The sequence below is a fragment of the Pelophylax lessonae genome, assembly GCF_965119305.1.
Source record: "Pelophylax lessonae genome assembly, chromosome: 7".
Lineage (NCBI taxonomy): Eukaryota > Metazoa > Chordata > Amphibia > Anura > Ranidae > Pelophylax > Pelophylax lessonae.
In genome coordinates, this window is record NC_138774.1 from 231,421,255 (window position 1) to 231,448,788 (window position 27,534).

Sequence of the window (27,534 nt, forward strand, 5' to 3'; positions counted from 1 at the left end):
TCTCTGCTGCAAAGAGGAACTTCAGCCAAAACTTTTTTCTAGCGTTGGACAGAGTCAGGAAGGTTTAAAACCACTGTCAGATTTTTATTGCTGTCTTTGTCCCCATTGGGGAAATCCCCACTTTTGGTAGATACCCCGATTGGGATATTTCTTTTCTTCATTGGACTTGGTAGGCAATGGTCACAAGGAGAATGAATATCCAAAACAGGTCATCGGACAGCAACCATAACCTGACAGAGGTATAAAACCTTTCCCACTCTCCCCAAAACTAGGGAAAAAAGGTTTTGTCTGAAGTTCTACTTTAATAAATCTCTGGTGGCAGTTTGCAAGTAGATGGTTGGTTCAGAGGAGGACAGGGATGAGACTTAAAAAAATGAGAACACAGTAAGGACAATTATTGGTTCCCTCAGAAGGTCCCACTGATGTGTATCATACTGTGACTAGGCTGGGTTATTTGTGAAATTAGAAAGAAAAAAAATCAATCATAGAATGAGTGTAGTGAACCAGAGGGAAGAATGGGCTTCGTTTATCAATGTGTCGTAACGGAAAGTCAGGACAACTTGGTGAGCCATGTTAAAAATATCGAAGAGCAAAGTCTATAAGTCCTTTAGTCCTAGCCAATGAGTGAATGTTTAAATACAATTACGTATCCCAGCATGCCCTGTCAGGGAACACACATGGATCTGGTCAACCTGGAGGTTTTTAGATGCTGAAGCTATGGTACACAATGCACAGCTCCTAGCCATCCATCATTTGGATCCAAATCCTTTCTCCTTCTCAATTGTCCCTCTTTTTGGTCAGATGTATGGAACTCTATAAAAATGTACTTTTTAGGTATATCAAAAACCAAGATTTTTAATTTGTTTTAGAGTAGGGAGTTGTTAAATCTGAAAGCTTGCCAGGAAGAGCATAACATCCTTATAAAGAAATGGCTTCCAGTCGTTATTCCTCCTGTGTGTAGTGCACAGAAGTAAAGCAGTGAAATGCTTACATTATGCTTCCTTCTGTGTAGCTGCTACCTCTTAGTGTCCTAGGTTGCTAGGACGCAGTCGGCACCTGCCACCGAGCATTCAGTGTTGCTAGGATGCAAGCAGCTTCTGCCATTAAAACAGATGGTTTTTGCTGCTTAGCATCCTCAGTTGCTAAGATGAGGTTGGCTCCTGCCTAAGTTGGTAGGATGCAGGTGGCTCTTGCTTCCTAGGGTCTTTTGTTGCTGGGATGCAGACTGCCCCTGTTGCCAAACATTCAATGATTCATGAGGCAGGAAGCTCATACCACCTAACACCCAAGTTGCCAAGGTTTCTGCTGCTTAGCATTCTCAGTTGCGTGGGTGCAGGTCGCCACCTGGCATACAACTGCAGACAACTCCTGACACCTAGCATCCTTGGCATTCGGGGCCAATAGAGTCTATTTACTCCAAATGCTGTGTGCGTGTAAACATTGGCACAAATACAGTCCACACCCAGGACAATGGACGCCAATTTTTCTTTTTTTTTTGGGTAGCTGAATACAGCTTCATATTACAGATCTCTGCACAGCTGTATGCATGGGCCTATAGCATAATATACAGCCACATTCAGATCCATAATAAAATGAATGCACTGCAGATCTGAACATAGTGTATTGTGCACAGGCTTTTTTACTGCACTAAATCTTTCATACTACCAAATATTATTTGCATTTGTTATTTTGAAAGGCCAGTATAAAGGGAAAAGTAGTGGGGAAAAAAAAGTGTGGGTCCAACAAACCATTTTGCTGCATTTTAATCGTTTTGCGGTCCGCATAACTGGGGATGTAGCCGAGGGTTGCCCTTTGCCAACATACTATGTGCTAAAAGATGTCCCGCATCTGGGACTCCAAAGTAATACACAGTGTTCTACTAAATTTCTCCTTGTGATATCAAGTTAAAAAAGCAAACAACGTTACTTGTATTAGAAGTGTTAAAAATATGCAAGCCATTGCTTCACACTGTTCCCATGACTTCTTTCCATCTGTCATACAAGGATTGATAAATGCAAAATATACAGTTATTTATTTCTAGGGCTATAATTTATATTGCTCAAGTTATGTCTTGGGCCCAAGGAATCTGATAAGACCAGGTCTTGCATAAACGTCTCTCCTGGGGGCAATATAATCTGTATGTGGGTGAAAAAAGGCGGCTGTGTATAACAGTGTAGCGCTTCCCCTAGAGGGGCTCCTGAGAATGTGCCCAGATCTCCCTTGCTTAGACAGAGGCTACCATTCCCACATGCACAGATCCACACACGTCATCAATACAGGCTCAGTCTAGGCCCTAGGGGATGTCTTTTTTGAATTACTAAAGAACTTGAAACAGGAGAGGTGTTCAGGATACTCCAAAACGATTAAGAGCAATAAATGGGAGGACAATCTTTACACTAAATCCTCATAACTGCAGTCACACATGAAAGTCCCAAATCCGGTCTTACTCTCAGTGTCCCAGGAGCTAACCAAAATCCAACTTCCACCAGGAGATCCTCGTTGAGAGGGATAAAAGATCCTTCTCCAGACCAGGGCTTTAGACAGTGCCTTCAAGTCTTTCCTGGGCCCTCAGCCCAACTCCTGCTGAGGCCCAGACTGTAGCAAAAAAAAACATCTAAGGCATTTTTCTCCAGGCTCTCAGTCCAGCTCCTACTGGTTTCCAGACTGCAATTTCTGACCCTACTATCTCCTAGGAGCAACAGCCCCAGGAGAACTGAAACCTGCCCTTGAGAGGAAAGAAAACATTGGCAAATCTTTTATCACCTCCCTAGCCACCTTCTGGATACCTCCTTCCAGGGATTGGCTTGGGAATGATAAATTCCCCAGCCAATTGGACTCTGCCTGCTCTATATTCTGAAAGCCTCTTCCAGAAGAAGGTGGCAGGAATCAAACACCAAGTTTAGGAATACCTGACCAGACAAAAGCAATGGATCACTACTCCACTGACTACAGGGAAGCCAAAAACTAAATTTAGCTTGATAGCCTAATTAGAGTAGTGTTCTCCACAATCGGATAATAAATGCTTTGCAGTATCTCTTTATAAATTTATTTTTATTTCTCGCAAATGCTCTGAGGTTCACATGAGGCCCATCAACTGTCCTCGATTAACTGGGACATACCTCATTATCCAAGTCATCGTGATGATTCACACAAATTACAATCCCAATGAAAAAATATCAACCATGGGAGGCTGTACATGAATTCCATATAAGCCATAAAAGTGTGGAAATGATGTCTTCTCCAGCTCAATCATATACTGTACGCTGCAACCTCATTGCAGAGTTCCACCTTCAACTGTTTTGTTAAAACCAAAACTAGGACGGAGTCCACTTGCACCCAAGGCCATAGCTTTTCTCTCTACTAAGACAGATGGAGTCTGCAGTCCACTGGCTCCAACCCCAAGATTATCACCTTTTGGGCCAAGGAGAACTAAAATTGGATAGGGCATTGCATAGGTAAACCAGAACAATTTAGTCATAAGTGCGGTAAACCAGAGCCAGGTTTTCTGAAAAAACGTCCAACGAATCATTTTTCAGCATTTTCATTTTTTGTGGTCCACATAACTAGGGATGTGGCAAGGTAGCCAACATACTATGCGCTAAAATGTGCACCTCATCTGGGACGCCAAAGTATTACACAGTGCCCTACCAAATCTAACCTTGTGATATGAAGATAAAATAGCGAACAGTAATTTACATTAGCAGAGTTAAAAAGATGCAAGCCATTGCTTCCCACTGTTCCCATGACTTCTTTCCATCGGTCATACATGTATTAATAAATGTAAAATATAGAGTTATTTATTTTTAGGGCTATCATTTGTATTGCTCAGATTATGTCTTGCAGCCAAAGCATCTGGTAAGATCAGTTCTTGCTTAAACACCTCTCCTAGGGGCAATATGCTACAGTATGTACGTGAGAGACCAGAAAGGGGCTGTGTGTAAGCAAGAAATAACACGCTATGTTGGTCATGAATCATATGAAGTATCCATTTTAAAAAAAAAATATTTTACCAAAAATGCTGAGGTTTAAATAATTAGCGGGGACATGCCTTGTTATTCAACATCATAGTATGCTCTATGATGAGTCACACAACCTACCATCCCCAATGAGAATCCTCAGCCATTGAGGTCATGGTCTTCAGATCAGAAATATATGTTCCACCTCAAGCTGTTTTATTAAAACTAGAATTGGTATGAGGTCCACTTGCACCCAATGCCATAACTTTCCCCCATACTGAGGCAGATAGAGCTTGAACTCCTGCAGGCCAACTTGCCTCCAACCCCAATATTACCACCTGCTGGCTCAAGGAAAGCAAAATAGGATAGATTGTGGCATAAATAAATCAGCATGATGAATCAGGGCCAGGTTTTCATTAACATCAAAGTCATTTTTAGAGAGGGGTCAGAGTGGAGGTACTTTGGTGAATAATATGTTGTTAAGGCAATGCCATAGATGTGCATGACATTCATATCTAATCTGATCCTTGGAGGCTGCATCTCTGTCAGTCAAGCTGCTCCTAGATATCCCTTGGAGATCCGCAACTCAATATGTAGCCCAGTGATCAATGTATTCATAATAAAGATCAAAGTATGGCCAACCTATTTTAGTGGCTCACAAATCCCCCTTCATCAGGGCTTGTATCGTTGCAATAATTAAACACTGGACAGGTAATTATGGTAAATTGTGATTTTTTTCAGGTTCACTTTCACCAAAATTATCTGACCTGTATAATAATACATCACTGCGAGCATACAAGCCCTGATGAAGGTCGATTTGTGAACCCTCTTGAAATGTATTGGCTATAATTTCTGACCTTTTGTTCTGAATAATAAATGTTTACTGGACTAAATCTTGAGTTATGGATCTCCTGGGGATGTCCAGGTGCACCTAGGTTGATGAAGAGTAGGCTTCAAAGATTTTAATTGACATGATTGTCATGCAGTTCTGGAGGCCAGCACCATACCAAAACATTTTCACCAAAGTACCTCTACCCCGCTTAGTTGACCCTTGTACCACAGTGTTCTGGTACTCTCACTCTTGTATATATACTTAAGGCCAGGCAGAATTCACAGGCAAGAATTAGACAACTTCAACACAGGCTTTGTTTCCACACAAGATTTGTTCTTCCATTTGGGAACTAAGGTCAGATTATAATTCCTCTTAAGAACTAATTTTACTATTCAATTTGGTACCAATGAATTATGTTTTTGCTGCTGATTTTGTTTCATGCACCCCTATAAAACAGCTTTGTCAGCCTGTCTGCTGAGCTCTGTGATACAATCAGGCAGTTGTCATACTCACAGTAAGGCTCCGGTGTGAGTGGTGCTCTACCAGCGTAAAGGGCAGGGCTGAGTTGTCATTTTGACAGCCCAGTTCTGCAGAGTGCAGAAGATGGTGGTCATCTGCCAGGACAGTGCCCCCCGCCTGCACCCAAAGCAGGGGCTTCTCTGGTCTCTGGATTGCCTCGGCGCTGGCTGCCACTGAACCGTGGATTCCAATCAGTCTTTCTGGTTGGAGGGTCTTCCTGCTATAATTTCATGATAATTCCCAGTGTGAAACCATTCAATAGGTCATATCATTTCAGTGGGACATTTCCTTCACGTGTCTTTCTTGTTTCAGACTAAATACTCTTGGCACCTTTGCATCCAAAAAGTTGCATTGAACCATTAATATTTAGTGCTACCTTCAACCTTGCATTTGAGCACTGTCCTTCAACCTTTGTTCATTTGCACTAACAGTTTACAGGATAAGCTTTTGGAGGTCAACATCCCTCTACTAAAGGTACAAGCAGTACTGATACCCAAAAAGTTTACCAAGGTATTAAGAAGAAATCTGTACGGTCAAGAACAGGGGGTCTCTACACTTTCTAAACAAAGAGCCACGTTACTGTCCTTCAATCTTAGGGGGCCTAAAAGTGGGAGTAAACCATGCTCTATTGTCGATTTTAGACAAAGTAATAGTGTCCCATCTTTGGTGTCAGTGGGAGGAATAGTGTCCCATATTTGGTGTCAGTGGGAGAAATAGTGTCCCATCTTTGGTGTCAGTGGAAGGAAGAGTGCCCCATGTTTGGTGTCAGTGGAAGGAAGAGTGCCCCATCTTTGGTGTCAGTGGAAGGAAGAGTGCCCCATCTTTGGTGTCAGTGGAAGGAAGAGTGCCCCATCTTTGGTGTCAGTGGAAGGAATAGTGCCCCATCTTTGGTGTCAGTGGAAGGAAGAGTGCCCCATCTTTGGTGTCAGTGGAAGGAAGAGTGCCCCATCTTTGGTGTCAGTGGAAGGAAGAGTGCCCCATCTTTGGTGTCAGTGGAAGGAAGAGTGCCCCATCTTTGGTGTCAGTGGAAGGAAGAGTGCCCCATCTTTGGTGTCAGTGGAAGGAATAGTGCCCCATCTTTGGTGTCAGTGGAAGGAAGAGTGCCCCATCTTTGATGTCAGTGGAAGGAAGAGTGCCCCATCTTTGGTGTCAGTGGAAGGAATAGTGCCCCATCTTTGGTGTCAGTGGAAGGAAGAGTGCCCCATCTTTGGTGTCAGTGGAAGGAAGAGTGCCCCATCTTTGGTGTCAGTGGAAGGAAGAGTGCCCCATCTTTGATGTCAGTGGAAGGAAGAGTGCCCCATCTTTGATGTCAGTGGAAGGAAGAGTGCCCCATCTTTGATGTCAGTGGAAGGAAGAGTGCCCCATCTTTGATGCCAGTGGAAGGAAGAGTGCCCCATCTTTGGTGTCAGTGGAAGGAATAGTGCCCCATCTTTGGTGTCAGTGGAAGGAAGAGTGCCCCATCTTTGATGTCAGTGGAAGGAATAGTGCCCCATCTTTGGTGTCAGTGGAAGGAATAGTGTCCCATCTTTGGTGTCAGAGGAGGAATAGTGTCCCATCATTGGTGTCCAAGGGAGGAATAGCGCTCCATCATTGGTGTGAGTGGAAGGAATAGCACTCCATGACTGGTGTCAGTGGGAGGAAGAATGTCACATCATTGGTGTCATTGAAAAGACTAGTGCCTCAGGCTACATCGTTGGCATTAATAGTGTTAGTTAAAAGAGTAATAGTGCCCCATCTTTGGAGGCAGTGGGAGGAATAGCACTCCATCATTGGTGTCCGTGGGAGGAATAGGGGTCCATCATTGGTGTCAGTGAGAGGAATAGCACTCCATGACTGGTGTCATGAGACATTGTGGGTGTCAGTGAAAGAACTAGTGCCTAACTGTCAGCATCGATGGCAGGAACCATGCTCCACTGTTGCTGACAGTGGGGGAAACAATGCCCCAAGGGCCAGATAAAAGCAAGCAAAGGGCCACAGTTTGGAGACCACTGGTCAAGAAGAAGAGGGTTGACCCCTGAAAGCTTGTCCTAAAAATGTAGCGGTTAGCGCAAATAACGGCTTAAAGCGGGTATTCCTCTACTTTAATACTGCAAGTGCACTTATATCGACAACTACAAACCTTAAGCGTGCTACCATAAGTTAAAGACTTGATAGTAAAACAGTCAGATTTCCATAGTTATTTTCTACCTTTCAACTAGAAAAATGCAAGCTGTATGTTGATGGATTGTTATGAGCAATGCAGGCTTTTTTCTTCCTACAGGTTTTCGATTTGTGACCCATGATGAATTAAAATGAGATAATTTACAACTGTCAGGGCATGCTGGAATTTTGTAGTAGTGAGTTAATTCCATATTTCTTTAAGTGCACCTGTAAGATGGTAGGAGAAGTAGATGCTATCTGTGTTTTTCCAATGATTAAAATGCATGTGTTGTTCTGTAATGTCATATACAAGACCTTCTCTAGTCCTGTAGGCCTCTATTAGGCACACAGGACTAGGTGAGGGGTAAAAGGCTCAAATGTCATTTATCTTCTCAGAAGATCAATTCCAATGCCAAACGTTATATAAATTTTACTTCCGTGCAGATTCCATTGTTAAAACCAGAAAAGCTGGATGGAGTGGGAGAGGGCTTACCCAACACAAACATGTGTATGAAAGATTTATAACCCCCTTACATTGTCTAAACACGACTCTGATTAAAGAGTCACCTCACTCTTTGTCTTCCAGCCTCTAAATATGCACAAGAGTATCAAACAACAGAGCCAAGTCGTTGTAGTTGGTACTGTTATTTGGTACGGATATACACGTTTAGGGAGTCAGGAGACTGTGCCGGAGGTCAATGAAAAAAGTCTAAACGAGGCAGTGGACACAGACTTTTGGCAGAAAAAGAAAAGTCAATAACTGGGTTTGCTGGCCTGTGTTTGACAGCTTTTTACATATCTTGGGGTCCCCAAGAAGGAAAGGGTCAACCAAAATGGGAAGTGGATGGGTAGTTGAACCATTAAGAGTGCCAAATGTCTCAAGAGTCCAAAATCTTTTTATCATTTCCACAAATGACAACATGAAAGCATGAAGCATCCAACGTGTTTCAGGGACAAAATTCCCCCACCAACGGAAAATGAACACTGTAGTTAAAAGGTCTATTGTTTCGGTCACTGATATTGATCACTTGCTGGCTTGTCCACTGTCATAGATTTACAAATACAGATAGGAGCTTTTTTGTTTGGAGTCCCATTGACATTTTGATACAGTGTTCAAGCCCTCGTGAACAGGGGTTTTTGGCCCTCAAAGCACATTGGCTGCTTTTTTCTTTCCTGTTGCCATTTATGAAAATAATAAAGACTTCGGACTCTTGGGTTTGTTTTTTTATTCTTTTTATTGGTTTTAGAAAAGGTTATACAAACAGTACAAAATTGTAAAAAAAAAAAAAAACACAGAACAATACAACCTCTTCAGCACTGTTGTGCAAGAAAATAAGCATGTGCTACACTCCACACTCCATCACAATTGAGAATGCCTAGCAGGGTTATTAACAGGCTCTAAATACCACACAGGTCATACCACAATGATAATTACACAGCACCAAAATGAAGAAAAGCATGATAAGAATACTATTGCAGGATGGCAAGAGGGGATTTAAGTAAACAGGAGTAGGGACAGTCATGTAGGAGGACTCATCTAATCACGAGTGCCTACAAAACTGGTCGGACCACCTAGGGCAGGGATGGCGAACCTTGGCACCCCAGATGTTTTGGAACTATATTTCCCATGATACTCAACTACACTGCAGAGTGCATGAGCATCATGGGAAACGTAGTTCCAAAACATCTGGGGTGTCAAGGTTCGCCATCACTGACCTAGGGAATCAATGAAAGCGGTTAGGATACAACTGCTGAGCCCGCAGATTCAAGCCACAAGAACCAGGTTGTATTAAATTTAGCAGGACTTCCCCTACTGCTATAAGCAGCTTTGTAAAAAGGTAGTGTGAAGTTCACTAATGTTTTCCATCCAGAGTGGGAGGGCCCTGATCCTTCCATTTAAGGACAATTTCTGGCATCAAATAGTAAGAGACTAAAGCTGGCCATAGATGGTTTGAATCTCAGGCGGTTCTGCAGGGACCAGCCGAGATTTAAACCATGTATGGGAAAGCTGATTGTACCCAATTTTATCAATCAATCAATCAACTTGGGTACAAACAGCATGTCAGATCTTTCATCCAATATAGCCAGCGGCTATATACGCATGCAATAATTACTGTGTGTTCTCCTGCCAGGGGCGGCTCCCCATGCCCTCCTGCCGGGAGAACACAATAACTCTGCAGGAGGGATTCCCACATCAACACTGACTGTGGTTGCAGGAAAAAATCTCACCATCTATGGTTGGCTTAAGTAGCGTTCTGGTTGCCCTGCAATTAGCTAGAGCAGTGGTCCTCAACCCAGGCCTACAGGACCCACTAACAGGCCAGATTTTAGGTATTACCTTGGGGAGATGCAGACTAGAGTACTGCAATCACTGAGCAGCAAATGATATCACCTGAGATGTATTTCAGTTATCTTGAAAATCTGGCCTGTTAGTGGGCCCTGTAGGCCAGGGTTGAGGACCACGGAGCTAGAGGTTCTACCAGATCCCATAGACAGATCCCTGCATCTTTAGGAACCACAACAGTTGTAAGGTCAGTTACATATTGTATTATCCTGGACCAATATATTGAGGTTTAGAAAAGGATTGCGATCTTAGGAGAGACTATAGCCCTGTACCAGTGAGGATAATATAATATAGATCAAATTGATAGTTGCAGGCATGATAGAGCTGCAGGTAGCAAAAAAAAAAAGTACCTATTGGGGAGAGAATATTTGCTTTGTAGCATTGGAAACCTTAACATGACATTGCATTCAAATTAATCTCCCAAGGATTTCTTTGGATGTCCAGATGGCTGGCTCCGGTAGGCTTAGGAGATGCGGTAGGTTAGGGTTTCTCCATAAAGGGGTATATGAAGATCACCTATTGGATGATGTTTTGTAAGGAACTATAGTTCTATTCCATGCCCTAACCATGGCTTTCATGGTACGTGTAAGGGAATAGGGAGCCTGACATCCCCTATATCAGTGATGGCGAACCTTGGCACCCCAGATGTTGTGGAACTACCTTTCCCATGATGCTCTACAACACTGCAGAGTGCATGAGCATCATGGGAAATGTAGTTCCAAAACATCTGGGGTGCCAAGGTTCGCCATCACTGCCCTATATAATAGAGACTGCAGTGCCTCATACTACCACAGCATTAAAATATAACTAAAGGCAAAACTTTTTCTTAGTTTTGGGTAGCGTGGGAAGGGATGGGAAGGCTTGTCAGTTTTTACTGCGGTCTATGCCCCCATTAAGGAGATTCATCCTCTCTATTTGTCCTGTTTACCATTTATCATTGAAAGTCAAAGTGAAAGAAAATCCCAAATTTTGAGTTGTCCCTAGAAAAGTAACAGAGGCGAAAACTTCCAATTGGAACACTAGTTCTGGTGAGCTTGGGGTCACCAAGGAATTTCCACAATTTGCAGGGATTTCATCTCAATTCCAGTTTGGCTATGGGACAGGAAGTGAAGGGAAATCCCCACAAAGGGACATAGATGGCGAAAAAAAAAAATCTAACCAGGATTAAAACCGTCCCCTACTCTATTCAAAATGAAAAAAAAAAAAAAAAAGTTTTGCTTATTATGGGAGAGGGAAAGCTGAGAATTTGGAAGGGCTACTCCAGGACTCTTGGATTCATTTGGTCCTCTTAATGGTTCACCTACAAGTGAACTTCCCAACCTATGTGACCCCCTTCTTCTTATGGAGACTCCCAGATTTATGTAGAGCTGCCAAACATTTTCCTGTTAGACAAGGGTCTGTGTCCAGAGCCGTGTTTAGATCTTCTTGTTGACCTCTTACAGTTGTCTCCTAAATCCCAAGCTCAACTACAAGAGTATGTCATATGGTGGACAAGGCAGCAATTGTCACACTGTAGGTGACCTTTCACCCTTGACTCCCATATTAAAGCTTCTTCCTTAAAGTAATGCTGGCCATACACGCACAGAATTTCGGCCGAAAATGGTCGTTTTAGGAAAGATCGTTCGAAAATCGGGCCGTTAGTGAACACAAGTTTACCGACGATTTCAATCATGTGCCCGGCTAATGTCGATGGATCCATAGCGAAAACTTTTATCGTTTCTACAAAAGTTGTTACGTGTATGGTAAAATTGAAACGAAAATAATATTCTGACTCGTATTGTGCATGTTATCGAATGATCATTAGGATCATGAAAACGATTATGTAAAAGAGTTTATTCTGTAAGTTAGTGGCCAATTCGCTTTCGACCGACGAATAATCGTTCAGTCTGCAAACGGCCGAAATTCTGTGCGTGTATGGCCAGCATTAGTAAGCCTAAAAATGTAGAGAAAAAAAATAATTTACTAGAAAACCCTAAACAATTTTAAGAATAAAAAACGAAATGTTTAGAAACATATATAAGTCAATTTGTATGGTCTTCTGAGGCTTACTTTAGCCATCAGTAAGTGAATTTAAACATGCTTGGGACAGACCTAAATCTATACTCAGCCAAAAGGGTAAAGAAACGGTAAACTTGAAGGACCACTTGGTCTTTTTATATCATCATCCTTCCAAGTTTCTACACTGAACAAAATTATAAACGCAACACTTGTTTTTGCCCCCATTTTTCATGAGCTGAACTTAAAGATCTAAGCCTTTTTCTATGTACACAAAAGGCCTATTTCTCTCAAATATTTTTCACAAATCTGGCTAAATCGGTGTTAGTGAGCAGTTCTCCTTTGCCGACATAATCCATACACCCAGGGGAGGACTGGGCCAGGGATCAGGGGGGCAATGGCCCCCTGGGCCGCTCTGATGTCCTGTAAAAAGGCTGCACCACTTCTGCCACAGACATGCCTAAAGTAATCCTGGTGAAGAGAAGTAAAAAGTCCCCGCCACTGACCTACTGAGTGCGGGTTGAAGACAAGGACAGAATGCAGACCTCCCCCCCCCAGCATAGATGGTGTAAACTGTCTGAGCAGAGGCCAGTTCCATGCCCCACTGGAGACTCTCCTCCCCTGGCCAACCCCAACCGAACTGTCCCAGCTCCCCCCAACCGTGCCCTGCTGGCCAGGTTGGTAACCCGGATTCAGCCGGTGAGTAGAGAGTAACGAGAGCAAGGCTTCATCCTGGAATGGGGGTCAGGAGAAGGACGAGAAGAAGGAAGTGGGAGGGGGGGCCTAGTCACTGCACCATGGGCCTCTGGTTTGTACTTGCCCCCGGAGGGACATTCTACAGCAGAACTAAATTTAGGATAGGGACACTCCTGCTTAGGACCAAGTGGTCCAACCCAGATAGAACCTCCAAGCTTGTATGCCTCTAAATCCAGGCCTAGTTTCTTCTTCAAGCATGTGTCCTCCCCAGGCAGCAGGCCTTGGAGGTAAAATAATGGCTAACACATGTCTTCTGAAGGCAAAGCCTGTGAGGAATGAGAGCTTCCTGAAGGTTTCCCCCAAATATATACACCCTCTCTCGGCATGCACCTGGCCACAATAAAAGGCCACTGTAAAATGTGCAGTTTTATCACACAGCACAATGCCTCAGACAGGGCCGCTGATAGGGGGGGACCACCGGTCCTTCTGTAGGGGGCCCTGGCCCTGTCACTTATCAGGGGGGCCCGGCCGGCAGCTTCAGACTTCATGTAGAATGTGACTGTGTACAGTCAGTTAGTGTACATAATATACTGTTCCCTGCCAGAGTCCTGGGTATTCATATTCCCTGCTGGGCTGTGGGGGGGCCCCATCTGTTCCCCTCTAGAGCAGAGAGATCGCTACAGCCTCTGGGGACTATTTTTTTAATTTCGGGCGTCCCCACGGACTTGCACACACTTTCTTGTAATGTGAGGAAGTCCCGGCTCTGTAAGTCCCCACTGCTGGCCTGCACACTGCCTGACTTCTTTAGCCAGTAAGTGCTGAGGGAATCAGGCAGAAGAGTGCTGGCAGGCTAGGGGCAGCTAGTTGGAGCCTGGAACTGGAAACGATCCGTGCAGGGCAGGCACACAGATGAGTCCTTGTGTGATCTCCACTCAGCAGCTTGTCCAGCAGTGCAGACACAGAGGGATCTGGCATAAGTCACACAGGAAAGGTACAGTCTCATGACATGACACAGCACACACCTTTCCCCATACCCTGGTTTATTGCCTATTTTAATATATATATTATATTATATCATATTATATTATATATATTTATATAGCAGGGAGCAGCCAAATATGGTGATCATTATCATCATGATGACAGTCACACTCACACAGTACAGGTGCTTTGAGCCACAGAGCCTGTACTGTGTGATTATCATGATGATAATGAAGATCATCATTGAAGAAAGAACAGTGAAATGCATATATATATATATATTTTTTTTTTTAAAGGGTATGTTTATTAAACTTTTGTAGACATTGCAGCAACAACAAACACTCAGGCTCGGTTCACACTTGTGCGATGCGGGAAGGCTGCGAATATGCAGCCTGTTCCCGCATCACATCCGCACAAGAGGCAGTTCACACTGCCATATGCGATACGCAGGGGGTGTCAATTAAATGTTAACGACACCCCCAGTTGGATCGCATATCGCAGTGCGATCTGACAGTACGCACAGGATCGGATCGCACAAGTGTGAACCACTGTGTGACCCAATCCTGATGCGGCTGAAAAAAAGGGTCCTGTGCGAGTTTGGTGCGGATACAGTGCGAATTCAGCCATACAAAGTGTATGGCTGAACTTGCATCCGCACAGGAGATCGCATGTAATGAAGGAGCAGTGCGCTCCAAATTACATGCGATCTCCGCAGCCGCAATAATGTGAACCGGGACTTAGTAAGTGGTAAAACAAAACTTGCAAAACAGGGCAGTGCACCGAGGCGCAGCTCAGACAAATACAAACAAAAGAAAGAAAGAAGAGAGATCCATTTATCCATGACAACAATGCTTAATGAAAGACCAAAATGGTCCAGCCGGCCATATATGGTTCGAATCCCGGCAGGTTCAGCAGGAACCAGCCGAGATTCAAACCACCTATGGACAGGCAGATTGTACCCAAGTTGATCCACTTGATAGACTTGCATACAACCAGCCTGTCAGATTTCACATGCAATTATTGCTAGCAGCTAGCAAGTAATCATTGTGTTCTCCTAAAGGGGACCAGGTGGCAGAATCATTGTTTTCTCCTGACTATGGTTGCAGGAAATAAAATCGCATTATCTATGGCCTGCGTTAGGCCCCTATCACATTGGATGGACTCCGCTTTGTTCAGCGGAGGATCTCTCTACTGATCAGAGCAGAGTGGGCAGATGACAGGTCCATGTCCACTCAGTTTATGCAGAGCAGACATGGACAGAGCCCACTCTACTCTATGGCCAGTGGGGTGTAAATGGACTCCATTGTCTATTTACACCCGACCACCTAGATGGAGCAGGACAGACCCCCTTAGGGTTTTTTTATCGGACCAGATCAGAGGTAGGCAAGTTTAAACAGACACAAGTAGGTTTACATCCGCTGCTCCATAGAGGTAAATTGAGGGTCTGATTGGGTCCACCCAGGGCTGCCAATAAAGGGGGTACCATCGGGCCTCCTGTAGAGTTACTTATCAGGGGGGCCTGACCGTCAGCTTCCGACTTTGTTTCGAAGATAACTATCCCTGGAAGACAAAGCTGCATTTTTTAAGGCAGGTGGGCGGGGTCATGGGTGGGGTAAGGGGCGGGCTTTTGGGGGCCCCATCAGATAGACTGTACGGGGCCCCGTGATTTCTAACAGCTGCCCTGGCCTCAGATGTCGCAAGTTTTGAGGGAGCGTGCAATTGGCATGCTGACTGCAGAAATGTCCAGCAGAGCTGTTGCCCGTAAATTGAGTGTTCATTTCTCTACCATAAGCCGTCTCCAAAGGCATTTCAGAGAATTTAGCAGTACATCCAACCGGCCTCACAACCGCAGACTTTGTGTAACCACACCAGCCCAGGACCTCCACATCCAGCATCTTCACCTCCAAGATCGTCTGAGACCAGCCACCCGGACAGCTGCTGCAACAATTGGTTTGCATAACCAAAGAATTTCTGCACAAACTGTCAGAAACCATCTCAAGGAAAGCTCATCTGCATACTCGTCATCCTCAGCAGGGTCTCCACCTGAATGCAGTTCTTCGTCGTAACCAACTTGAGTGGGCAAATGCTCACATTCGATGGCATCTTCCACTGGAGAGATGTTCTCTTCACGGAGGAATCCCAGTTTTCTTAGATCTTTAAATTCAGCTCATGAAAAATGGGGGCAAAAACAAGTGTAGCGTTTATAATTTTGTTCAGTATGGTACTTTATACCCTAAAAACAAACCTAGCACATTCCTTTTCCACCTATCATCTTTAGAGTTTACAGGTGCACTTCAAGATTGATATGAACAGTCTGTGTAAGGTATATTTTTCCTCATGTATGTGAGTTTCAACAAATGCAGATATATATTTATATATTTAACTGTAGTTACCCAATGTGATAGAGTACTTCACTTGCTGTGCTTTTGTCCGTTCTCTTGCTATGATGTTTTCTTGCAGTGCTGCGAGCGAGTGGCGTGGTGGGGGAAGTGTGCCCATGCACTGCGCCCCAGCAAACCCGGGACAGGAGCGGATCATACGGCCTCTCGCTGGCAGCTGCAGGGTGGGATGGTCTTGTTAGCATGATTCTGAAACATGTGAGCCTGACAACAGCCTATCCCCTTTTTTTATTATTATTATTATGACTATGTGTACTTTACCCCTTTTTTTTCTTCATATGTTGGTTTCTTGGTTATGTCATAATCTGGATATAGCATTCTGAATATTAATGTGTAGCTGATTTTCTGTCATCTTATTATTAGAAAAAAAAAAAACAGTAATATAAGTGGAAGAGTAAGGCCAACCTATAGGTCAGGTACATAAAATTAGATATTTGTCTACAGTTAGCGAGGACACATTTAAGAGACCAGCATAACAAAATGCAGATACAAACACAAAACAAATCAATTATTTTAGACGGTTAGAGCCCATTCAGACTAGAGCGACTTGTCAGGCGACTTGTCAGCCTGACAAGTCGTGGTCCATTGAGTATTACAGGACCCGTTCTAATAGGAGCGACACAAATCGCTCAGACTTAGAAAAAGGGTCCTGTACTACTTTGGGGCGACCTGGGAGCGACTTGCATAGACTTCCATTATGTGAAGTCCCTGCAAGTCGCGCCGAAGTCGCGGTGCACAGAGGTGCACGCGACTTCACAGGTCGCCCCCCCAAAGTCGGATCGCCTCAGTGTGAACCGGCTCTTACTTTCAACATTTCTCCTTTTCCAAAAATATTTTTAATTGACTTGCAATGTGCCTCTGAACATGCTAGCAAATTTGACTTCTTCCGAAGAGTCAATTGCCGAGCACAGCCCCCCTTCTTCCTTGCATGCTTTGTCAGACTTTTCAATGATAAAGATCAACTAGTTCCTTATAAATACATTTACATTACTACCCCTCTCATAGCTCCTGCAGTTTTGGTCTAGACAGGAGCAAGAAAGAACCGCCCTGGGCCATTGTATGAAGTATATTTCAAGGATGGGAGGATGCAAAAACCCTCTTTTCTAAAGCATTCCACAGCTTGATCACTGTTACACCAATGAAGCCCTTCCTAAACACTTGGTAAATCTTCTTTCCCCCTTGTCTTTTGTAAAGTCCTAAAAAAAATAAGTTGCCCAACTTTTATGCTGACCATAGATTTTTTTAAATACATGACAAAAATCGAAATAGTTTTGGCAACTTATTATTGTAAGTAAGAAAAAATCCAGTCCCTTTTAACGAAGTGGCATATCCTTGAACCCTCTCTAAAACTTGTACATACTTTGTGCTGGTCACATTATTGATGAAACAGGAACCCAGCAATGTGATCCATACTTACCAACATTTCAGTCCCCCGGACACAGTTTAGCCGGCTCCCAGAGTCTGCTTTAGGTGCACCCGGTGACCTTGTGGTCCAACTTAGGTAGAAAGCAGAGCAAACTTGTAGGACCCTAAATCCTAGCTTTTTTTTTTTCTCCAAGCACGTATCCTCCCAAGGTAGAGAACTTGGGAGGTTAAAGAATGGCTGAACACATGTCTAACAAAGGAAAATCCTAGAAGGAAAGAGAGCTTCCAGAAGGTTACTCCAAACATGGAATTATTGGGTTACCCCAAATATATAATTATAGGATTGTATGATATTTTTTTATCTCCCCATTTATTGGATGAACTAGATGGACTATTTTCAACCGGGCTAACTTTGTAACTATATAATTCAGGTTATTGGATATTCTTACACTAATACTAAATTTATGATAGGGACACTCCTGCTTAGGACCAAGTGGTCCAGCCCAGATAGAACCTCTGGCAAGGCAGTGCAAGCTTGTATGCCTCTAAATCCAGGCCTAGTTTCTTCTTCAAGCATGGTTTAGTGGTGAATTGGCACAAGAAGAGGTCTCAAAAAAGTCTGGTCCTGGGGACCCGGGGAAGGGGGGAAGGGGGAAGGGAAACACCAGGGGTAGGGGGACCCCCAAAAAGTTCAGGGGGTAGCTGTCCACTGTAGCGGCTGCCGGCGGAAGAGACAGAAGAGATCTCTGGGGGAAGACAAGAGGGAAGACAGTGCAGCGCCTTCTAAGTGCAGCAAGACATTTATTGAAGTATATGCAGCAGTATTACACTCACATTTAGTCGGTGAATAAGATGCAGTTACTTGACTAACTGCATCTTATTCACCGACTAAATGTGAGTGTAATACTGCTGCACATACTTCAATAAATGTCTTGCTGCACTTAGAAGGCTCTGCGCTGTCTTCCCTCTTGTCTTCTTCAAGCCAGTGGCGGATCCAGGGGGGGGGCATCGAGTCAATTGCCCCCCCCAGAAAAATAATACCAGGTTTAAGTTTACAGAGGCATTATCTAAATGCATCTACAGGTACTTTATTTCTGCCTCCCCGGCTCCCAGGAGACCTAAAATATAATCCCTGAGCCCCATCAGTTCAGAGGGGCCCAGGATGCTGTTTCATAGAGAGAGTTTTTTTTTTTTTTATTTCCCTGCTCAGGTGGATTAATACCACCAGGAGCCGCATTTTGCGACATTAAAATGAAAGTTCCGGCCAGGCGGAGTGATATCAGTCAGCAGACTCATCACTGCCTGACTCCTGCAGCCAATGGGTGCAGAGAGGAGAGGGCGGGCTCAGGCTGAGGGGAAGCCTGAGACACAGCAGCGTGCGTCTGTGTGTGAACACACTGAGAGGGACAGATCTTCACAGCAGACAGGGGCAGTAAGGAAAACGTCTAGACTGCAATTAATTCATTTGTCTCCAAAAAGGTACAGTGACACACCCATCCCCCTTCACCTATGCCATGTCCTTGCTGCTGGCCAGCCATCATGAGGAATTATACAGCAGCTAAATGCTATCATCATCATTATCATCATGATAATCACACAGTACAGATGCATTGAGCCACAGCACCTGTATTGTGTGATTGTCATGATGATAATGATGATATAGAATGACAGTGAAAATAATCTTCCTGCCTCCTTTACACAGTGTGTGCTGCAGACATGAGTCTAACATGCAGGGCTGTCATTTACTGGCTTTAGGATGCATAAAGTGTTGCATTTATCCTTGTGCCAGCATCCCATTTTTTTTTCTACTGAGACACACAGCCACTGTGTGCCAATATGTCATGCTTCCTGGTGTGCATGCAGGGTGCTTTCATGGACCTGCACCAGCGTGTCATATCAGGACACTGCACAGCCATGTGTCAGAATGCAAATAAATGGCATGCAGGCATGGGGATACATGGAACACTTTAAAACATTGTCACTGTTTTAACCACCTGCCGACCAGCCGCCACAGTTATATGGCGGCAGGTTCTCGCAAATCATCGTACCTGTACGGTGGTGTGCAGGAGTGATCCTGGGGGCGCGCGCGCCCACTTGCCAGCGGGGAAGCGGAGGCACAGGGCCAGCAGCCGCGATTGGCGCCGGGCACCTGCAATCGCTCCCTGTGAAGAGAGAACGACGGTCTGCAGTTGAAAACGCAGCAGACCGTTGTTGTCTCAGGAATCACTGCAGAGCTCCTGTGTTCCTCCTATTTAGGAACACAGGTCTCTGTGTTGGTATTACAAGCCCACCCCCACAGTTAGAAAGCACCCCCCAGGCTCACACTTAACCCTTTGATCGCCCCTGGGTAAACGCCTTCCCTGCCAGTGTCATTATTACAGTGACAGTGCATATTTTTAGCACTGATTACTGTTGTAATGTCACTGGTCCTCCCAAAAATGTCAGTTAGGGGTCCGATCTGTCTGCTGCAATGTCGCAGTCCCGCTAAAAATTGCCGCCATTACTAGTAAAAAAAAATAAAAATGACAGTGCCCCTCCCGAGATTAGACTCTGGATCCGCCCCTGCTTCAAGCATGTGTCCTCCCCAGGCAGCAGGCCTTGGAGGTAAAAGAATGGCTAACACATGTCTTCTGAAGGCAAAGCCTGTGAGGAATGAGAGCTTCCTGAAGGTTACCCCAAATATATACACCCTCCTTCAGCATGCACCAATGGCTGTAATCTTCCGAGTGGCTGGCCAGGGAGAAATAAATATTCATAATTCATGTTATTGGATCTTCTTACGCTATTGTGGGGGACATTCACCAGCAGAAATAAAATTTTGGATCGGGACACGCCTGCCTAGGACCGAGTGGTCCAGCCAAGGTATGTCCTCTGGCAAGGCAGTGCGGACTTGTAGACTTCTAAATCTAGGCCAGTGTCTTCCCCAACTGGACACATGTTTTCTGCAGGCAAAGCCTGGGAGGCATGATGGCTTCCAAAAGGTTCCCTCAGTTATGTATACCCTCACCACTGGCAATAAACCTCCTAGCCAGGAGGAGATAAATATTCATAACTCCGGTTATTGGAGCTTCTTCTACTATTGCAAGGGACACACTCCAGCAGAAATAAATCTAGGATAGGTACTATCCTGCTTTGGACAGAGACCCTAGTCACCCTACACATGCATTAAGAAAACTTGCAAAAACATGGAATTTTTTAGCCAGTGTACTATACCAGAGACAAGCCATCCGTTCAACCAGCTATAAAGGAGGAATAAACCCTAACACACAGATTATTAGTTGGCATCTCATAAGCAGAACTCCCTCCCAAACATTTATGTTACGTTTTGGAGATGTGGGGGTAGTGCCAAAATCTTTTTTGCACATGTCACCAGGTGTTGCAACCTTTTTTTGACCTTCAAAAGTTTGAATCCAGAGAAGGCCAAGTCAGAATGATGTTGGATACCTATTAGGCAAGGTAGTTCTTCATACATCAGGGAATCGCTGTTGAACAGCCAGTCAGAAAAGGTAGGCAAGGAACCCGCTCCAATGGATTTTACAGCAAGGAGATGAGCTGGCAAAGTGTCCAAAGGATCATTGCCTGATTTCCTGCAAATTCTGTCAAATTTATTTTTTTATCACCACAAACATGCCATGGATAAATGTATGGAACTGTAAAACTATGTTTTACTTAAGAGCATAAACCAGATCACTGTTCCTGAGACGCAAACCAACCTTTCAGTGCTTTTCTGAGGGCAATCTAGTAGTTACAGTATATGCATTGGATAGGGTAGACATAGACAATGATAACAAAATGGAGTCATGTACTGCAGGTTAACCGCTTTACGAATGCAAGAAAGGAAGGTAAAATTAAGCATTAAAATGGTTTGTGTGGTCCCTACTTATCAGGAATAAAACCTTGTGTTCAGCTGAAAGGCAAATTGGAAAAATCATAAGGGGCCTCTGGTGCCTGCCTTGCCATTTTAAAATGAACTAGTCATAAATTGGCATTTGTAAGAATCTGAATCTCCACTCTGTAACTGTTGTAATAGTGCAGCCTTACCTGTCAGGGATGGGTGTGTTTGCTGGTATATAGTTGTATTCTCTCCCTGTCAAAACAAAAAACTCTCAACCCAGTGTTAGGTATTCTTGAAAGCTGACCTGTCTCCTGACTGGGCTCAGAACATATAATGGACTTCCTATCTGACTTTCTAGAGAAAGATATAGCTGTTAATCAGCCAAGCTTATAGTTACATTTCAGTTTTGAAGTGTCTGTTACCAGCATTAAAGCTGATCTCCTCTTTTATAAGTAAAAGTACTAAAAAAAAAAAAAAAAAAAAAAAAAGATAAATTCCTGTTTCGGCCAAAGAAATGGTCATGTGACCAGTTTTAATGTAGACCATATCTGATCTGGAGGACATACCATCGCTCACTGCTGCAATACCACCTCGTGGGTTTGGCAGCCCTTTGCTGAAATTAAAGAACTATAGGCAAAACCTTTTTTGGATAGAGTAACGGAGGGTTATAACCCCTGTCATTTTTTTTCACCATCCCATTGTGGAGATTGCTCTTCACTTCCTGTTCCATAACCAAACAGGAAGTGAGCGGAAATCCCTGCAAATTAATGGAATTCCTTGGAGACCCCCCAGTTCATCAGAATTAGTATCCTCATTGGCAGATTTCCCCTCTATTCAGGGCCGCCTTTAATATTGATTGGACCCTGGGCAAACATTTTCTTTGGCCCTCTTGAATCCACTTATCAACTATTTGCGGGCAGTGCGGGCTTAAGGGGCAGCTGCTTTGGGCCCCACAACAAATGACTGGACCTGGGGCAGCTGCCCCTTTTGCCCTGTGTTAAAGACAGCCCTGCCTCTATTACATTTCTGGGGACAACCCAAAATGTGGGGTTTTCTGGGGACAACTCAAAATGTGGGGTTTTCTGGGGACAACTCAAAATGTGGGGTTTTCTGTTACCTTCACTCTCAATGATAATGGTAAACAGGACAAACCAGAGAGGGTTAATCTCCTTAATGAGGACACAGAAAGCAATAAAAATTACAGGTGTTCTAATCCCTCTCCACTCTATCCAAAAAAAAGTTTGTCTTTAGTAATGCTTGAACACAACATGAGTGTGCACATAAAGAGGTGAAGACTTGGCACCAGCACTGGTTCCATTGTAAGCACCAGCTGGGTCTAAAATTCCAGGATTGCCAAGGGTCCATTTCAGTCTGACCTAACACTCATCTTAAAACTTCTGCTTTGACAGGGTGAGAATACACGAAAATAATCCAAAATCAAGTTATACCTTCCAGGCTGCACTTTTATAAAAGATCAAGAGACAAGATTCAGATTACTATAATCATAATTAGTTTCTTTAATGGGTCCTTTTTCATGATTTTCCTATGTTCAAACATGCTCTGCTTTATTAAAGCATGTGTTTTAGTATTTTTTTCCAGTATAATATATATATATATATATATATATATATATATATATACACACACACATATATATATATATATATATATACACACACACACACACACACACACATATACATGCATATACAATATACATACACACACACACACACACACCATATACACATATATATATATATATATATATATATTTTCCAGTATGGCTGAAAAAAGCAGTTCCTCCTTAAAATAATGCTTCCACTTCTTTTCTTAAACAAAAAATTAAAGAAAATAAATGAATCACTTCTTTGTCCAGAAATATGAAACAGAAGATACGAATCCTGTCCATGGAAACTTCTGCCTTCCACTTTTAGAGAATACAATTACAAAAACTCATTTATTTTCGAAAAGCAAAAAAACAGAGGTACACCAATACAGTTCTGTTAAAGGCACTAGCTATGCAAGTCAACGTTTTCCTAATTTGTTATATTCATTGGCACAAAAGCAAAAATTATGCAGCCTATGACCTTAGTGGATATTCTTTCACTTAACACCATTGTTTCTCCAGTGCATTAAAACCTGGCGTTCACATTCATAAGAGAAACTTTAGAAGCCATTTGGTGATTGTGCAACTAAGTTTAGAAGTAGATGAGCATTAGTGGAATATCCATTTTTTAGACTTGGATATGTAAAACATACATTTCAGTCCTGCGTGGCTCCTGGCCAGTAGAATCACATGCTGGTTCCTTACATCTCACGGCAATCCCAGAGAGGAGATTTTTTCCATTTCAACTGAACTCTCACACTGAAGAAGACTTATAATTCTCTATAGAGATTGTATAAACAATTTTGGAGTTCAAATGTGAAATCCCGTTATGGCCTTCTGGGGTCTCGTAAGCTGATATGTTACAATCTGATTGTACCATCTCTGGGCATTCGGCTTGGGAATTACCAACAATTATGTCTTATGAGTGCCTATAAAAACAATCTGTTCAGCTTAAAATTCATTAGGTAGACTCAGAGGCTAGCCATACTGAGCAAACTAAACAAAAGATTTCCAGTAGATTCTGCCATTCACGCTAAACATGGATAAGGAATCCTCTTCTGCCGGCTAGTGTATTCGGACCCGTCGGCTAATAGAATATTTGAACAGTGACTGAATCTGATCGAACAATTTTTTTTTGAGTTGATTTGGTGCCAACAGGGCCACCCGCAACTCGAATTTTAGCCAATTTAGCAATAATTGGCCAAACCTCAAGCCATGTATGACCAACATAACACGAACATACTTGTTGGTAAATCATGTGTGGCCATCTTAAAGAGAACACATCACTATGTCCACTCAATTTAAGTGGCAGGGCCCTTTTAAAGCTCACCTACTAACCCAGGTATATTCAACTGTATTGCGCTCACCCTCTTTTATCAAAGCCATGGCCATGGGCTTCTGGGTAGGGGGAAGCATGTAACCTTCTCCCAGGATTTATTGCTTAGACTTGGCTACCAGTCTAGGCCTGAGCAGATGACATTGGGTTGACTTCCTGCAAACTCTTGACATTCTGTGGTAGCTGTTACGGTGAAAGGAGTGGCGGGTAGTGCCGTAAAAGTGAGTATATCTAGGTTGGTCAGTTTTAAAGAGTGGGCAAGGTGACCTGGTCTCCTTAAGATAGTGTGAATAAAAATAATATGGAATTCAGGACCCAGTCTATCCAATCCTGGGGCCAGCATTTTTTAAGAGCCAGCTCAATTGACAACAACTAGAGAAAACCTCAAAGTTTAGGCACCAGCGGTAATTTTGAAGGAGCATTGACTACCTGACTCCTGGAATTTGTCCCGCCCGGAGATGTAGGAAGCCAGCAGGTTTTTCCATCCAGTGCCCACTCAAAAACTGAAAGAACACGCTGAAGTAGTTGTAAGTCAGTGGTCTAGAGTAGACACAGGTTTGACACGCATAACAAGAAAAAAAATTTAATTATATCCTCTGTCTGTCCCTTTTCCTTCCTGTCCATGTGCCACATCTTACTACACCCATCATTGAGTGTCCCTTATGGACTAACATAAGGTTGTGTATCTTAGTATGATCCAGATTTGCTCAGTGCATTCACTCTTCCAGGAACAAAGTGCTGAGACTTTCCTCCGGCCTGGACGATTTGGGCTCTATAAACTGGGAGTTGCTGCTGTGCTTGCTAGCCTGCTGGACGCTGGTTTATTTCTGTGTCTGGAAGGGAGTCAAATCTACTGGAAAGGTAAGAAGCATGGGGTTATTGATTTTATAAGGAGCTGTAACATTTGTAAGTTTGTGTATAAGAGAGCAAAGAATGATGTTGATGATGATGAGGATGATGATGATGTTGGCCAAGATGACGATGATGATCAATCCCCCTTCAATCTAAATACAATCATTACTTGCTGACCTGGGTATAGTAGACTGATTACTATGGGTGATTGCACTCTGTACTTTATCATATCCTTTTTTTAACATGGAGGAACCCTTGAAATAACTTTCAAGGCTCAGTGAACCCCTGCCAAAAATTATTATATCTACTACAAATTAACATGAACAGTATATTGTGGATATAGGAATTAATAGAAAATATAGACTACATATTTGACTTCAAGGGCTGTTCTTAACAAAATCATTTTCAGTAATAAAAATAAATTTAAATAATAGCAATGGCCAGATAAAAATGGAGACCATGAAAATAGTTCTGCTCTGTCACATTGGGGACCAGCAGAAAAATGCCTCCTTACACCAATGGTCAGTGCAGCGCCCTCATACACCAATGGTCAGTGAAGTGCCCTCATACACCAATGGTCAGTGAAGTGCCCTCATACACCGATGGTCAGTAAAGCGCCCTTTTACATTGATGGTCATTAAAGCACCCTTTTACATCGATGGTCAGTAAAGCACCCTCTTACACCGATGGTCAGTAAAGCACCCTCTTACACCGATGGTCAGTAAAGCGCCCTCTTACACTGATGGTCAGTAAAGCACCCTCTTACACCGATGGTCAGTAAAGCACCCTCTTACACCGATGGTCAGTAAAGCGCCCTCTTACACTGATGGTCAATGAAGTGCCCTCTTACATGGATGGTCAATGAAGTGCCCTCTTATATTGATGGTCAATGAAGTGCCCTCTTACATGGATGGTCAATGAAGTGCCCTCTTACATGGATGGTCAATGAAGTGCCCTATTACATTGATGATCAATGAAGTGCCCTCTTACACTGATGGTTAATAAAGTGCCCTCTTACACTGGTGGTCAATAAAGTGCCCCCAGTGGTCAGTGGGGAAGGATCCCACAAGATTGGTGGTCTGTGTACGAAAGACCCACTTACATTGGCGGTCAGTGGAGAAGGGTCCTATTACATTATTGGGAAGAATTCCCTCTTCCAGATCGCTGAAAAACTCTTCTGTGTCAGTGATAACTTATCTAAGGGGCAGAAATTGCTTGATGCTCAAGAAACCCCAAGCAAACCCTAAGGAACTTTGCAACAGATTCACAAAACATACTGAAAAAAAAAAATAGATTTAGGGCCCATTTGCAACGCATACAGACACGCATGTTGTATAAGGACACAACAGATGTGCCAGTGCAGCCGCGCATCCCAATAGAAATGAATTGGATACCGACACAGGAAGGCACGCAACAGCGGTGCATCCCCGAGCCGGCAAAAGGCGCCAATGCACTGGCAGTCCTGAATCGGTCCTTGGGATTTACATACGTTTTCAAATGATTATCTGTCTGTAATGCCTTTAAAGATTTTCCCTTAAGAAATGAGGGACCGTTGTCACCAGAAGGGATGGGCTGGATGTTCGAGTCGAACACACAAACACACGAACACCCGGGTGCTCGGTGGCAAATTCGCCCACCGATGAGCGCCCCATAATGCACTGCACGATTGCAGTGCATTAAGTGCTTGTGATTGGCCAAAGCATGCACCTGACCTGTATGCTTTGGCCAATCACAGCTCAGTGTCATGTCAGAGCCATGATTGGCCAAAGCCAGGGTGCACACCCCACACTATATAAGGTATACATGTATGGTGTGTGTGATAATAGAGGTTAGGCAGGTAGTTAGTAGATAGTGTGTTGAGTTAGTTTAATGCAGTCATGTAGTGCTCAGGTTATACCCCACTTTTCAAATGTATAAATATGTTGTAGTCCTGGGTCCCCTCTCAGTGCTCCCCAAATTTTGTGTCCCTGTCACTTATAGTTCATGAGCAGTGCCATGCCAAGCTGACCAAGATTTCCGATAGATGCCAATGAGTGCTGAAAGTTAAAAATTGGTCTGGGCAGGAAGGGGGTGAAAGTGCCCCCCCCCCCCAGAATCTATACCAGGCCCTTTGGGTCTGGTATAGATTTTAAGAGAAACTCCACTCCAAAATGTTTATAAAAATGGCATGGGGTCCCCTTCCCCCCAAAATCCACACCAGGCCCTTACGGTCTGGTACAGATTTTAAAGGGGAACTCCACACCAAAATTTTAAAAAAAGTGGGGCCCCCCCCAAAATACATACCAGACCCTTATCCGAGCATGCAGCCCGGCAGGCCAGGATGGGGGGGGGGGGGGGTATGAGCCCCTCCTCCTGAACCATGCCAGGCCGCTTGTCCGCAACATGGGGAGGGTGCTTTGGGGTAACCCCCAAAGCACCTTGTCCCCATTTTGATGAGGACAGGGGCTTTTTGCCGACAACTCTGGGCTGTGGTTGTGGGGGTCTGCGGGTGGGGCGCATATCCCGGCACCCCCCGCTATGTGAATGGATATCAGGTACATCGTACCCCTACCAATTCACCAAAAAAATATACAAAAAACATAAAACACAAAAGACAGTTTTTGACAAGTCTTTAAATTAAAAAAAAAAAAGAAAAAAAAAAAAAAAGTGTCCTTCGATGTAAATCCATCGCCAATC

General features: G+C 43.7%; 1 protein-coding gene across 3 annotated transcripts in view; it reads left to right on the forward strand.

Moving 5' to 3' along the window:
* Positions 1 to 27,534, forward strand: part of SLC6A8 (solute carrier family 6 member 8) — a 158,170-nt gene that overhangs the window by 77,608 nt on the left and 53,028 nt on the right. For all 3 annotated transcript variants that reach the window (XR_014225526.1, XM_082264520.1, XM_082264519.1), the window contains exon 4: positions 24,735 to 24,867. Coding sequence is in view for 2 of the 3 variants with exons in the window: in XM_082264520.1 (XP_082120646.1) it covers positions 24,735 to 24,867 (133 nt within the window). In the remaining variant the exon portion in view is untranslated. The remainder of the gene's footprint in view (positions 1 to 24,734; positions 24,868 to 27,534) is intronic.